The sequence below is a fragment of the Lutra lutra genome, chromosome 1, assembly GCF_902655055.1.
Source record: "Lutra lutra chromosome 1, mLutLut1.2, whole genome shotgun sequence".
Taxonomy (NCBI): domain Eukaryota; kingdom Metazoa; phylum Chordata; class Mammalia; order Carnivora; family Mustelidae; genus Lutra; species Lutra lutra.
In genome coordinates this window covers 171738685-171752758 of record NC_062278.1, presented here as the reverse complement: position 1 = coordinate 171752758, position 14074 = coordinate 171738685, and the positions used below count along the sequence as shown (strand labels likewise).

At 48.2% G+C, this 14074-nt stretch overlaps 1 protein-coding gene across 7 annotated transcripts in view; it reads right to left on the bottom strand.

Annotated features, from left to right (window-relative positions):
* SRGAP3 (SLIT-ROBO Rho GTPase activating protein 3) overlaps window positions 1–14074 on the bottom strand; it is a 264685-nt gene that overhangs the window by 112183 nt on the left and 138428 nt on the right. For all 7 annotated transcript variants that reach the window (XR_007130165.1, XR_007130161.1, XR_007130162.1 and 4 more), the window contains exon 3: window positions 6882–7044. Coding sequence is in view for 4 of the 7 variants with exons in the window: in XM_047746053.1 (XP_047602009.1) it covers window positions 6882–7044 (163 nt within the window). In the remaining 3 variants the exon portion in view is untranslated. The remainder of the gene's footprint in view (window positions 1–6881; window positions 7045–14074) is intronic.

Sequence of the window (14074 nt, the reverse complement as noted above, 5' to 3'; positions counted from 1 at the left end):
CTACTAGCAGAGTGAGTGTTCATGACTTTGTCTCCCTGGTAGCCAGTGGGGATTAGCTGAAGGTTTCTCATTCCCTTGGCAGTTTGCCCACTTTGCTCTCTCTCTCTATCTCTCTATGCAGGCCTCCTAGCTGGACCCGCCAGCATGCAAACCCTCGCTCTCTCCTGCAACCCCAAGAAATAAAAAATAAACTTGGCTTTGAATCCAAGGCCATGGGTGCTTTTGATCTTGGTTACAAAGCAAGGCAATTATTGGACACAAAAGCCCTGATTTATTTATGAAATGCGACGGACATCTTCGAGGCGGGAACGAAAACCTCACTGAAGACCAAGACCTATTGCCACACAGTGAATGGCTGCTTTCAAACACCAACCCCCCAGATGCCTTGTCGTCTCTGCTAAGAGTCTTTCCTCATTAGTGCTTCCTCCAGAACACCGCAGTTCCCAACAATCAAATTCACTTCACGGCCAGGGAAGTAATTAAATTCTGCAGGCATCAGAGCATAGAATAATGGATGGCTATTGTTAAGGAGGCTGAGACTGAAAATGGAATGAATGGGCTTCCATGCCCCGTCTCAGACACCATAGGGGCAGGAAGGGAAAGCAGGCAGGATGCAGATGGACCCTCCCCACTGGGGCTCTGCAGGGGTTGGTGGATTCAGTACAGGAGCTGGCGTGGAAAACCTGTGTTCGGGGCCAGACTCTGTGCTTACCAGAGGTAGGCCTCAGTTTCCTCACCTGTAAAACAAGGTAAGTCATTCTCCATGTGTGGTCCCCAGACAGCAAGCAGCAGCAGCAGCATCACCGGGGCGCTTCTGAGAAAGGCAGATTCTGGGGCCATTCTCCACTCTCCCAAATCAGACCCTGTGGCAATGGGGCCTAGCAACCTGTTTAACCAGACCACCAGGTGGTGTTCCTGATGCTCGAATTTGTGGATCATGCTTAAAAATGAGGCCACAAATTCAATGCAGAAAGGGCCAGGGAGGCAAAATAAAGGAGCCAAACAGGTGTGCTACACCAGACAACAGCAGGGACCCTGGGATGGTGGGGACAGTGTGCCCTGCCTAAAGGGGCTACCAGCTACTCAGTTCCAGCCAACTACTACCAAATATGGACAACCCATGTGGATCTGATATTGGCAAAGTTTCTTTTTTATTTTTATTCTTTTAATTTATTTGTTATTTTAGAGAGAGCATGCACAGGGGGTAAAGGGCAGAGGAAGAATGAGGAAGAAAGAGAGAATCTTCGACAGACTCCCCGCTGAGCACAGAGCCCAACGTGGGGCTCAATCTCATGATCCTGAGATCATGGCCTGAGTCAAAATCAAGAGTCAAATGTTTAACCAGCTTAGCCACCCAGATACACCTCAGAGCTTCTAATTTTTGAAGAGAAACACAAAGTGCTAATTTTTATGTGAAATCTCCCAGTTTTTAAGTATTGGTTTAATTTTTCTTAACATAGTGAGGGCCACACAGATTGTCCTTAAGAACCAAAATCAGTGGACGCCTGACATTTTGCAGCCTCCCTTCTGAGTTGCCTTGGACCTCCATCATGATACACTCTACCCCTTTGCCCTTGACTTTCTCTGAACACTGAACTTTGAACCTCCTTTCCCCACTTGGCAGACTCCTATTCATCCTTCAATGCCCAACTCAAAGGTCATCCTCACTATGAACTCACCCTCAACCCTCTGACCCACTTTCCACCTCTCCACTAAGAAGGTTAAGAATACTCAAACATGGGGTTAAAGAATTGACACACAGCAGAAGATAACACAGAGGGAAATATGGAGAAGCTATAAAACAGGCTTTCCCCATAGAGGAGGAATTAGGACCTCTTAGAAGAGTTACCCTATTGCTGCTTGAAAAATCACTTAAATAAAAACACTGATCCCATTTGACCAGAATCAAATAAAATGAAGTTTTAAAAGACCAAATATAAAGAAACACAAGTGCAGAATTTCTAAGACAGATTAAAAAACAGTTGGCATGAAAATACCTGGGGATTCACACAGGGAGCTCAAAGGGAGCCAACCATGTGATGAGACTAAGGTCAAAAAAGCAAATGCCTGCATAGATTTTATTATTAGAAATAATGTGTCAGAGAGCCCTGCTCTACTCTTAGCTGGTCAAACCTTCCTTGAGTATTCTGAATGGTTCTGAATGTTAACTTGTACAGGTTAGGAAAGCGCAGGGTATGACCTAGGTTGAGGGGAAAACACAAAGCCAAATCACAGGGGAAAACTGAAGGGACCTGGAATATCTACCCAGAGGTGGGGAAGACCTGGCTGGGGGGTGGTCATGATTTCGGTCCTCAAGCAATAGACAAGTTTCCATGTGGACTGATCTGTGTGGCCCTCAGGATGTAACCAGGACCATGAGTGTCAACACTCGAGATTTCCCTTCGATACTGGGGAGAATTTTCTATTGATCATGATTGATCCCAAATGGAACGAGCCATCGTGAGAGATAATGAATGTCCTTTATGAGGGACATCTAGCAGAGGGAAAACTGCAGAGGATGATAAAGGGACTAGAACAGAGACCTAGCGGACATCTATTGTTTTATTTCTCCCTTCTTTTATTTTTTTAAGAGAGGGAGACAGAGTGAAAGCAAAAGCAAGCAGGGGTGGGGTGGGTGGGGCAGAGGAAGAGAGAATCTTAAGCAGAGCCCAATGCAGGGCTCGAACTCATGACACTGAGATCATGACCTGAGCGGAAAATCAAGAATCAGATGCTTAATTGAGCCACGCAGGAATCCCTTTCCCTTCTTGTAAGAAGACTCCATGGGTTGGCTAGAGTTGAATGTACACCCAGCTTCGGGGTGGGGATGTTTCCAGGCCCCGTCAGTCAGAGCACAGCATCTTGCTGGCCACCGGGACAGCTCCAGGAGAGCAAGCGTGACCCATGCTGGGCAGTCAGAGCCCAGAAGGTCCATTCTGGGAGACAAGCTCTCTCAATTTCTATAGGACTTGAAGCAGGTGGGAATGTGCGCCCGGAGCTGCAGAGACCATGCGGGTTGTCTCTCTCCACATGGAGAGAGGACATGGTTGTCTCCATGACCACATGGAGAGAGACTACAAGAGAGCCCTTCACCCCACGCCAAAAAAATATTAGAAAACAGAGAAAATCAGAGCACAGTTGCAAAGAAATGAAGTTCTTTTGTGCCCCTGAAGCCCCAACGCCTGAGGTCAGACTTGGCTCTGGAGGTTAAGTGCCTTTCTTCCTTCAAGCCAGCTGAGCCAGGTTTCTGTTGTTGGCCACCATAAGAGCCCTGGCCACTAGGATGGTCTCTAAGGTCTCAGCCACTTCCTTTTGCTATGACAGATCTTTATCTGACACTTAAAGCAAGAGCCACCCGCAAGCATTTGTCCACCCACCCACCCACAGGAATGCTGGGATGGCTTACAGAATTTGAAGTGCTGCCTCTAGTCATCAGAGAAGACTGCACTGTGAAAGGGGGACTGGAGCATCGTGCGGAGGTAAGTTAAGAAGTCAAAGAGCATCCTGAGTCTGGGAGAAGCCGGCAGGCAGAGTCACTGCCCCAGTCCCAAGCCCAGGAAGGACACTAGGCCTTGAAGCTACTCCCACCTCCTGCAGAGCATGAGTTGGTAGGAACACCCACCTGAGTGCTAGGACCCAGCTCAGGAATGGGGAGGTGGTCCAATTCTTTAAGATCAAGATTGAGCCGCCATTGAATGAGTACCTGCTGGATGCCAGACCTGTGCTGGACACTTGGCCTACCTCGGCTCTTCCAAGCAGCCCCCTGAAGTGGGCACTGTCACCGCCTCCATCTCCCAGATGTAAACGTGGAGGCTCAGAGGGCTCAGAGACTTGCCCAGGTTCACGAGTCAGTGAGGGGCAGTTCTGGAACAAACTCCCAAAACCCAGCCATACTGCCTCCTGCTGGTGGTGACCACAGGCCAAAAGTGGACAAGTCTGGGTTCTCTTGCAGGTTTGTGAGCTAGACCTCCTCATCTATAGAATGGGGTGACTGACGATCCCCGCCCCCCACAGTCTGACCAGGGGCTGGCCCCCTCGTTGTACCAAGGTCTGTGGGATCTATTAGTACAGAAGGAGGGAAGCCTCAGTGCCGAGATTATCTATCAATGAGGTGACACAAAGGGACGGCACTATGTTAAGTCAGCCAGCCAGGCCCATCCCCAGCTCTCTCCCAGCCCACAGGGGCCAGGTCGCTTCCTTTGTTCCCCTCCCAGCTGTGGCCTGGTAACGAGGCAGCCAGAAGCTCAGCTGTCGACCTTTTTTCATTATTTTCTACCCTGTTAACCTCCATCACCAATGATGCTGCTGTCAGCCTAAATGAGAACTGAAAAGATTTATCTCACTTGTCCCAGGGCTCAGTCAGGAAAAAGACCCTTCATTTCCTAACAGCCCTGATGACCCTTTCTCTGCGAGTCACTCCACCTGGGAAAAAGATGTGACAGCAGCCGCAGGCGGGAGCTCAGGACCAGAGTGAGTGACCAGAATCACCTCAGCCTGGCTTTGCAAACCACCATGGTTTTTTTTATTGCCCTGTATTTACCTTTCTAATTATGTTTGCTTACACAAATATTCAACTTGGACGACGTTTCATAAACACGGCCCCGGGAGGGGACCAGCGCAAACTGTGCAATGGGAGGGAACCAGCCTGTGATTATAGTTCCACTGTAGAAGTCATCCTCCAAGTGGACAATCCAAATATAGACCACAGACAGATTATTACATTTCAAATCAACTCGTCCTCTTCCCCGTGCTTCTAGCAATCCCTAAAATTGGCGCCTGGCAAGAACAGACGACCTCGATAATTTTAGTAGTAGCAGTCTTACGGACTGGTTGGTACAATGGTAGCCAGCTTGCCTGAACACTCATTCTCCATGCCTTACTTTTTGGGGTTAACACCTTCTTAATCCTCCCCACTGCCCTGTGGGTCTTTTTATCCCCAACTCACAAATGAAGAAACTGAGACACAGAGTTAAAGTAACAATGCCCAGACACCCAGCTAATAAAAGATGGAACCAGGATCATGAATCCAGAAATTTAAGAACTCTCTCGATCCAGAGACCACACCCTGAGCCACTCCCTCAATAACACCTCCCCCTCCTTCACACCAGTGCGGTTTCCTTCAACCCTCACACTGTCCCTGGGAAATAGCTGATCTTAACTCCTTCTGACCGACACAGAAGAGGAGGCTCACAGAGGCTAAAGGACGAGCCCATTTTGCAGAGGAGGAAACTGAAGTCCGCAGAGGTGGGTTTGGTTCTACAAACATTTCCACAGCGTCTACTGTTTGCCAGGCACTGTGCAAGGAGCTTGGGACACAGACATCTCAGGGCACATACAAGTGACTGCTCCCTGCGCACTGGCCTTCTGAGTATTTATATGAGTAAAACCTCCTGAAAGCAACCATGCACTTTGTTAAAAACCTTAAAAATGAGCAAACTTTTGACCCAAAAAGTCCTGTTGCAGAAACTAACCATAAGATAATGGCAGTGAATGTGACAAAAGCAAACATACAAAGCAGCTCACCACAGTGTTATTTAGAAGAGTAAAATAATGGAAATAAGCTGACTGATCAACAATAAAAGATTGATTAAACAAATTACAGTAAGCTGTTATCAGGAAATACTACAGAATCATTAAAAAATGGCATAGAAATAAATTTACTGGCATGCAAAAATTTTGTGATACAGTGTTAAATAATTTATCATATGACATAAACAAAAAGTAAAATCATATTTGCAGTTTCATCTCATTCGGGAAATGTATTCTGGAAAACAAATACATATGAGAACTTAACAGAAAATGTATTTGCCTATGTTTGTATAAAGAAATCCCTATGGCAAGCTGGTGCAACCACTCTGGAAAACAACATGGAGATTCCTCAAAATGTTGAAAATAGAACTACCCTATGACCCAGCAATTGCACTACTGGGTATTTACCCTAAAGATACAAACGTAGTGATCCGAAGGGGCACATGCACCTGAATGTTTATAGCAGCAATGTCCACAATAGCCAAACTATGGAAAGAACCTGGATGTCCATCAACAGATGAATGGATAAAGAAGATGTGGTATATATACACAATGGAATACTATGCAGCCATCAAAAGAAATGAAATCTTGCCATTTGCGACAACGTGGATGGAACTACAGGGTATCATGCTTAGCAAAATAAGTCAATCAGAGAAAGACAACTATCATATGATCTCCCTGATATGAGGAAGTAGAGATGCAACATGGGGGGTTAAGGGGGTAGGAGAAGAATAAATGAAACAAGATGGGATTGGAAGGGAGACAAACCATAAGTGACTCTTAATCTCACAAAACAAACTGAGGGTTGCTGGGGGGAGGGGGGTTGGGAGAAGGGGGGCGGGGTTATGGACACTGGGGAGGGTATGTGCTATGGTGAGTGCTGTGAAGTGTGTAAACCTGACGATTCACAGACCTGTACCTCTGGGGATAAAAATATATTATATGTTTATAAAAAATTTTTTAAAAAATTAAAAAAAAAAAAAGAAAAAAAAATCCCTATGGCACCAAAGTGATGATTGCAGTGATAACATTCCTGGTGATTTTAATTTTTGTGTGTGCTAATGTCCATCTTTCCAAATTTCCTACAATGAACATGTGGTACTTGCCAACCATGCAGAAATTTTTATTTTTGTACAGGTGGTGGCTGAAGCTGAGGCCACCAGCCATATCTAGGATTCAGACTCAGACTCAGATTCAGATTCAGACTAGTCTGGGATACCACATCTAGCCCTTGGCCCTTGAACCCTACAACACACATGCCCTCCTGGTCCTATGCCCCCAAACCATATCTGGCTGGCAATTTTGTCATGGGGCAGAGATATCTGAGCAGGTGGAGTGGCCCGCTTGCCCACCTTTTTGAAGAGTCTGATGACATCCTCGCTGATCTGTGAGAGGCGGACGATGACGTTGTTCATGAAGATGTCATTGAGGGTGGCATGATCTCGACTCTCCCGCCTGGTCTGATGCAGGACCAGATACCAACAGTTCACAGGCGAGAGGAGGTACTGGTCCTTCCTGTGGAAACCAAGGCAGCTCAGGTTGGCTTCACTGGAACTGTCACCCACACAGTGTTCTGCATTGTCATCCACCATAGCTCCTTTGACCCTCATGACCGTTTCGAGCTCAGTTTCATTAGAACACATTCACGGCTGGTAAAGCAATCCCCCTCAAAGGTCCCAGAGCAGTGCTGGGGCCAAATCCAGTACTTTGGGCTCTAAGGCCTATCCCATTCTCCTCTCCCACCGCATGTGGCATTTGCTATGTGCATCACTCCCTTCTGGGCAGAAGCTGCCTTCCCTGAGGCTAAGAAATACTCAACCAATTGTGATTGAAATACTTGTATTAGTTCTAAAATTATGCAGTGGAAAAACAAAAAGTTTTTCCTTCCCTGCCTCCCTGAACCCTTCTGTCCTCTCCCAGGGCCAGCTTTTGTGTCATGGCCTCTTGGAAACACATGTCTTTGTCTCTCCATGGAACTGGGGGCTCAGAGGGTTTCAGGTTCTATATTTAGGAGGATGTTAACTCATCTTCCCAAATGGGATGCTCGGGTAAAGTACATATAAGACAAATAACGTTTCCCCTGTAACAATTGAGAGATTCTTAGCATCCAGTAAGATGGGTGTTGTGCTAAAACAGGGGTTCTCAGAGTGTGGTCCTCAGACCAGCTGCTACATCACCGGGAATCTTGTTAGAAATGCAGATTCTCAAACCCCACTCCAGACCTGCTAATCACAAACTCTAGAGGTGGCAGTCTGGGTTCTAACACACCCTCTTAGGGATTCTGATTCATGCTAAAGTCTGAGAACCAGAGATCTACCTACCATACTTTCCCAAGGCTTGAGAAAAGGGATGTTTTTGAAAAATTAGCTGGGGTGTTATCCCTCTCTTGTCTATGCTTTCCCAAAGCTCCTCTGCCATCCACAGTAGAGGGTATATACATCCTATTCTCCAGGAAGAAAGAGGGAAGGGTAATTAGAAACCAAAATCAAACCCATACTCTCACATTCCCACACGTGGTGGTTCTTGCCCCCTAAACCTGATTCCTCCCTCACTCTGCTTCCCGGGGTGGGAAGGAGATGGTTGATAGGCAGGATGTGGAGGAGAGGGCCTCCTGAGGGTGGTAGTCTCCAAAGTACCCCCCCAACCTGCATTGCTCCCCTCATGCCCTCAAGGTGGGCCACCTCCAAGGGCTGATCACGGATACGCTCAGCCACCCACTAGCAGCGTTTCTGAGGGAGGGAATTCTGCTGACTCTCACTATGTCCACATCTTCCTCCCACAGCTGAAGGGATGTGCTAGGGGTACAGCCCTGACAGCCTCTGGGCACCTGTAGCACCTCCATGCCCCACATCCCACCCCAACTCCGGAGCTTGGGTAGGACAGGTGAGGAGGGGCCTCCTAACTTACAGAAATTTTCTTGCTGTCACCAAATGAACTAAAATTCTATGTAGGTAGCAGGAACTGGGGAGAAGGGAATTTGGTTTAGAGGATGGTTATGGTGGAAAATGCCTAAAGAAAAGGGAAGGGACAGGCTGTGCCATAGAAACAATGAACGAACCGCTCCTTGCTTATAGCCTAGAGAAGCTAGAACGCTAAAATATAACCACCCTGCCCAAATCCCCCAGCATTTCCTCTGAAAGCTCTCAGGAGGCTGTGGGTGACAGTGACACAGATGTGCCTCGGAGGGGCTCCTTCCCAAGTGGCTGAGGCAGAAGAAAGGATTACAGTGGGAGGTGATAAAGTGCTATAATAGACACATGCAGAACGTCAGTTCTGCTTGAGAAGTTGGAGAAGCACCGCTCTCCTCCTGTGCTCTCCACATCCCAGGCACACAGGCCCCTTTCCTTCGTGCCAGGTTCCCTCCCGCCTGGGGCCCTCACACATGCTATTCCCTCCATCTGGAATTCATGAGCCCCAGCCCTTCTCCTGATTGCCTCCTTCTCTTCCTTTCAGTCTCACCTTCAAAGACACCTCCTCAGCATGCCTGTGACCACACGCTAAGGCGTGGGTCCTCAAACTGTGTACCCAGACCAGTAACATTGGCATCAGTTGAGAACCTGCTGGAAATGCGAGTTCTTAGGGCCACTGCAGGCCATTTAATAAGAAATCCTAGGGCTAGGCCCAGCACCCATGTTCTCTCTAACCAGCCCTCTGGGTGTTCTAACACATTCAGAGAACATTTTCCTTAAGGAGTTTCCATCCCCACCCTTCATCCTCCTGTAAGTTCTTTCACAGGAGGGACTGTTCTGTTCCGGGCACACATCCAGCACCCAGCAACATGCCTGACTTATAGTGGATACTATGGAAGAGAGACCCATGAGAAAAGTACATATTTGTGCTGGGTCTTGAAGAACGGGTAGGAGTTTTCCAAACAGAGGGGCGGAGAGAGATAGAATTGTAGACAGAGGGCAGCAGGCATAAAAGACAGACGATAGCTCATTAGAGCTAGACCTTCAAATATGTTAGGGGAAGACTAGAAAGACATGAAGCTGGAGAGACAGATTAAGGGCTTAATTATAGGGAGCAATGAATGCCAGGCTAATGAGCTTGGAACTTAGTCTCTAAGCCACATGGCTCTGCACTAGATTGCATACTAGGATCACCTGAGGAGCTAAGAAAACATCAAGACCCAGGTCCAATCCAAGAACAATTAAATCAAAATCTCTAGGTGTAGAGCCTTAGTATTAGCATTTTTTAAAACATTTTCTATAAGATTCTAATGTGCAACCAGGGCTAAGAATGCCTGCTATAGGCAGTGAGGAGTCATGGAAGTTACTAAAGCAAAGGTATGATCTAATCAATGTGTGTTTAGATCACTGAGTGCAGACTGCAGGATGGATGGATGGATGGATGGATGGATGGATAAATAGATGAGTAAGTGAATGGGATGGGTGGATAGATGGGTGAGTGGAGGGATTAGTGGGTAGATGGATGGGTAGATGGGTGAGTGGATGGATGGATGGATGGATGGATGGATGGATAAATAGATGAGTAAGTGGAGGGATGGGTGGATAGGTGGGTGAGTGGAGGGATTAGTGGGTGGGTGGATGGATGGAGGGATGGAGGGATGGATGGATGGATGGATGGATGGATGGATGAGTAAATGGATAGATGGGTGGGTGGTTAGGTGAATGAGTAGATGGGTGGATAGATGAGTGGACTGATGAGTGGATGGGAGGATGGATGGGTGTAGGCATAGGCATGGAGCTAGAGGGAGGACCAGAAAGGAATTGTTTAGTCCAGGAGAAGAGAGATGTTGAGATTCTGGGTGGGTGGCAGTATGGCCAGAGAAGGCTGGACTTGAGAGATACCTCAAGAGAAGAGCAGATAATCTTGGAGACCTCCTGGAAATAGAAAGAAAGGAAGAGGAGGGAGGAACGGATAGTGATTCCAAGCTTTGGATCTCAAGCAACGGGGTGGAAGCTGATGACACAGACTGAGATAAGAACTGCAAGGGAGAAGAAGGTTTGGGCAGAAAACACTTTGCACATCCCATTTTTCACTGCTTCCTAGGTGCTGATAGAAATGGAAAGATTAAAGGAGAGATGAGATAATTGAGCTGTTACTTAAATTACTTCAGGGGCTTAGCTCAGTCTGGAATGCAAGAATTGAACAGCATTGGGGAATTAAATCAGGGAAGGAGCACTGGGGAATTAAATGTACAAAATTTATGGGAGTCACAGCCAGAAGGTGAATTTCAGGCAGAGGAGAAAGAAGACGAGTGATCTTGAAAGGGTACAGAAGTGCTGGGATGGCTTGGGGACCATTAAATTAGGTCACCTGGTCAGAGAGAGTCAGTAAGAGAAAGACAGAAATGGGGGACAAAGCTACCAGAAAGCAACCAAGGACTCATCAAGCTAGAGTGAGCAGCTGCTGGAAAGATGAGGGCCTCAGTCCTCTCAGGCTTCACTCACTCACTGTGTGTGTGTGCACGTGTGTGCATGCAGCAGGGAACACAGCAGGCAAGACCCTGCTCCCACATGTCTTCCACTCACTGAAGTGAGGGGGACACACAGAAGATGATGATACAGCCTCCTGAACGGAGTGATGAGAAGCAGCTGTGGAGCAGAGCAGGGCCCCCTTGCCCGCATTTGGTGGCAAGGTGGTGGATGGCTTCCCAGAGGAAGCACTTTCTAGACTGAGAAATAAAGGCTGCAAAGGAGTTTGAAAGGGCAGAGCTTTCTAGATGGAGAAATACGGTGAACAAAGGCCCAGAGGGATGCCAGAGAGAGTACGTGGGTGAACAGAACGTAGTCAAGGCGGGGGTTCGAGCAGGGTATTCTGGGCTGGAGGTGGGAGTGACAAATAAGGTTGGAGAATTAGGAAGAAGCCACATAGCCAAGGGCCTTTAAAAGTCCCATTAGAGAGTTTGAGCTCTGTTCTTAAGTCAGTGGGGAACCATCAAAGAGTCTAGATCAGAGGAGTGACAGGGAAAACTACATTTGCAGACTGCTCTGTGCAGAACAGGCTTAAAGGGGCCAAAAGAGAAGTTGAGGGATTTGAGAAATATCTATGTAGTGAACAGACTGGCCCTGGAGATTGAGAGGATGGGGTTTGGGATCAGTGTGGTTCCATGATGAATCCCAAGTTTCCTGGGTTGGGCACCTGGAAGAACAGGGTGGCATCTGCGAAGCTGAGGGGAAGCAGGGCAGTGGTGAGGTAGGGAGGGAAGGAGAGGAGCTCTGTTTGAACGTGACAAGTCTAAAGGGCTTCAGGAACACCAGATGGTGATATCTGGGCTAGAGAAACAAATGGGGAAACTAGCAGCAAGCACTCGGATGGTATTTGAAACCACAGAATGACATGGAACTCTTCACAAATGTGCAGGACCATGTGGCAGAAGAGGCAAATCCTTGGGAGGTCTGGCCAGGCTGCAGCTGGAGAGATGGGGCCGGGCTGGGCCCCTCCCCTCCCTTGTTGTCTAGGATGGGGACAATGGGCTAGCTCATCCTTCTCTGCAGAGGTGCTGCCCGGGCCTGCCATTCAACCAGCGGGCCCATCCTCTTGGTCTATCCCAGCATGGGAGACTGCTTGTACTACTCCCCTCACCTTCGTCCAGCCCTGGCTCCCTTGGTATGGGGCAGCTCATTTGTAGACTAAAAGGCTGGGGTGAACAGGGCTGTCTATAGCCAGGGTCAGGGGCAGAACTGACCACTCCATGGAAAGCTGCCACTTGTGCTCTTGGCCACAATGATACCAGGCTCTCAGCATATCAGAAAGAAGAGGCAAGGGGCGCCTGGTGGCCCAGTCAGTTAAACAGCTGCTTTCGGCTCAGGCCATGATCCCAAGGTCCTGGGATGGAGCCCCGCATCCAGCTCTCTGCTCAGTGGAGAGCCTGCTTCTCTCTCTCCCTCTGCCTGCTGCTCTGCCTACTCGTGCTCTATCTCTCTATCAAATAAATAAATAAAATCTTTTTAAAAAAAGAAGAAGAAGAAGAAGAAGAAGAAGAAGGAGAAGAAGAAGAGGCAAGAGCCACAGATGGTACCCAGCATGACAAAACAGAAAGAAGCCTGGACTTGAGGGTAGGTGTCCACCACACTGCCTGTGTGACTTTATGCAGGTCACTTGTCCCCTGTGGCCTGGCTACTTAAACTGTACCATGAGCCTTGGGATTAAACATCTAAAAACAGCTACATGGTGACTCCTTCAGCCGTTCATCCATTCAGTACATTTTTATTGAATATTTCATATGGACTAGACCTTAGGGACACAATTTTGAGCACAACAGACACAGTTCCTGCTTCCATAGAGTTTACAGTTTAGTGGGGGAGACAGACACCCCTCAAGGAGCGCCGCAAACGCGTGTCAAGTTACACCTGCGAAAGTGCTAGAGAGGACATCGCATGGTGCCACGAGAGCCCATAACAAGGGGACCTGGCCTGGGGGTCCCTAAGTAATCCCTGAGTAGAGCTCTTTAGGCTGGGCACTAAAGGAAAAGTGTATGGAGGAAGATAGCCAGGTAAAGGGGATGTGGCTCAGGGGAGAAGGGCCCAGGCAGAGGGAACAGAATAGGCACAGGCTCACAGCAGGGCAGGGGAGTTTGGGGCATTTAAGGAACTAAATAAAGGCCAATGTGGCTGGAGCCCAGAAAGCAAAGTGGGGGAGGGGACAGATGTAGGGAGTTGAGGGCCCTCGGCAAGCTTATCTGTCACCGTCCCACTGGCCATCTGGATTGTACGGGGACCACAAAAAGAAGCACCCAAACCACACAGGGCAGAACTGGACACCCACCGTCCTTTCTTAGAAGGTTATTTGTCCCTTTTGAGAACAGGACCCCTTTGACCTAAGACCCAGCTCTCTGTGCCAGCAGCCATTTCTGCCTATTGTGGCCACGCTTTTGGAAGATGTCGCAGTGAACCCGGTAGGTGCTCTCTCCTCTAAGGCCCATCTTGAACAGCCTTTCTGCTTTTCCCATCTTGCATCCCACTGTCTATGCAGCCGGCAGAAGCTGCTGAGCTAGGGCATGATGTGAGAACTTTCACATATATATGTATATCTATTTTCTTTTTTTTCCTTTTTTTTTTTTTTTCTGGCCAGAAAACAGCAATGAAAATTTCTGGTGAGTCACAGCTTTCTTTCTTTGGCTAGGGGAGCTGGGTATGAAGCTCGAAGAGACTGCAGCTAGAGAAGCAAGGCCTTGCCAAGCTGGGGAGCTAGGGAAATGAAATTAGCAAGGAGCCAGCTTCTCTGGCTTCTCGGCTGGGGGCTGGAAAATTCCGCTTAGCAAACAGAACCTATTTCCAGGCTTTGCAGAGCCCTACACTGCAGATGGATCCAAACCCCCTGCCCTGGGACTGTGGTTCCTCTGGGAGAGAGGCAAGCTCGTGCAGCTGACACCATCCCCAAGATGCCAAATCCCTGCCTCTGGCTTCCTGCTCTCCTCCAGCACGTCCTTGGGTCTTGCTCAGAAGGCTGCCAGCAAAGCTGCCCCTGAAAAGAACTCCCTCAATTAGTTCCAGGGCCCAAAAGGTATGGGTAACTCCTTGCTACCTAAGCTGCCCCAATCAGGATTTGGAATTCATCGCCCTTGCTCGGAGCGTGATTC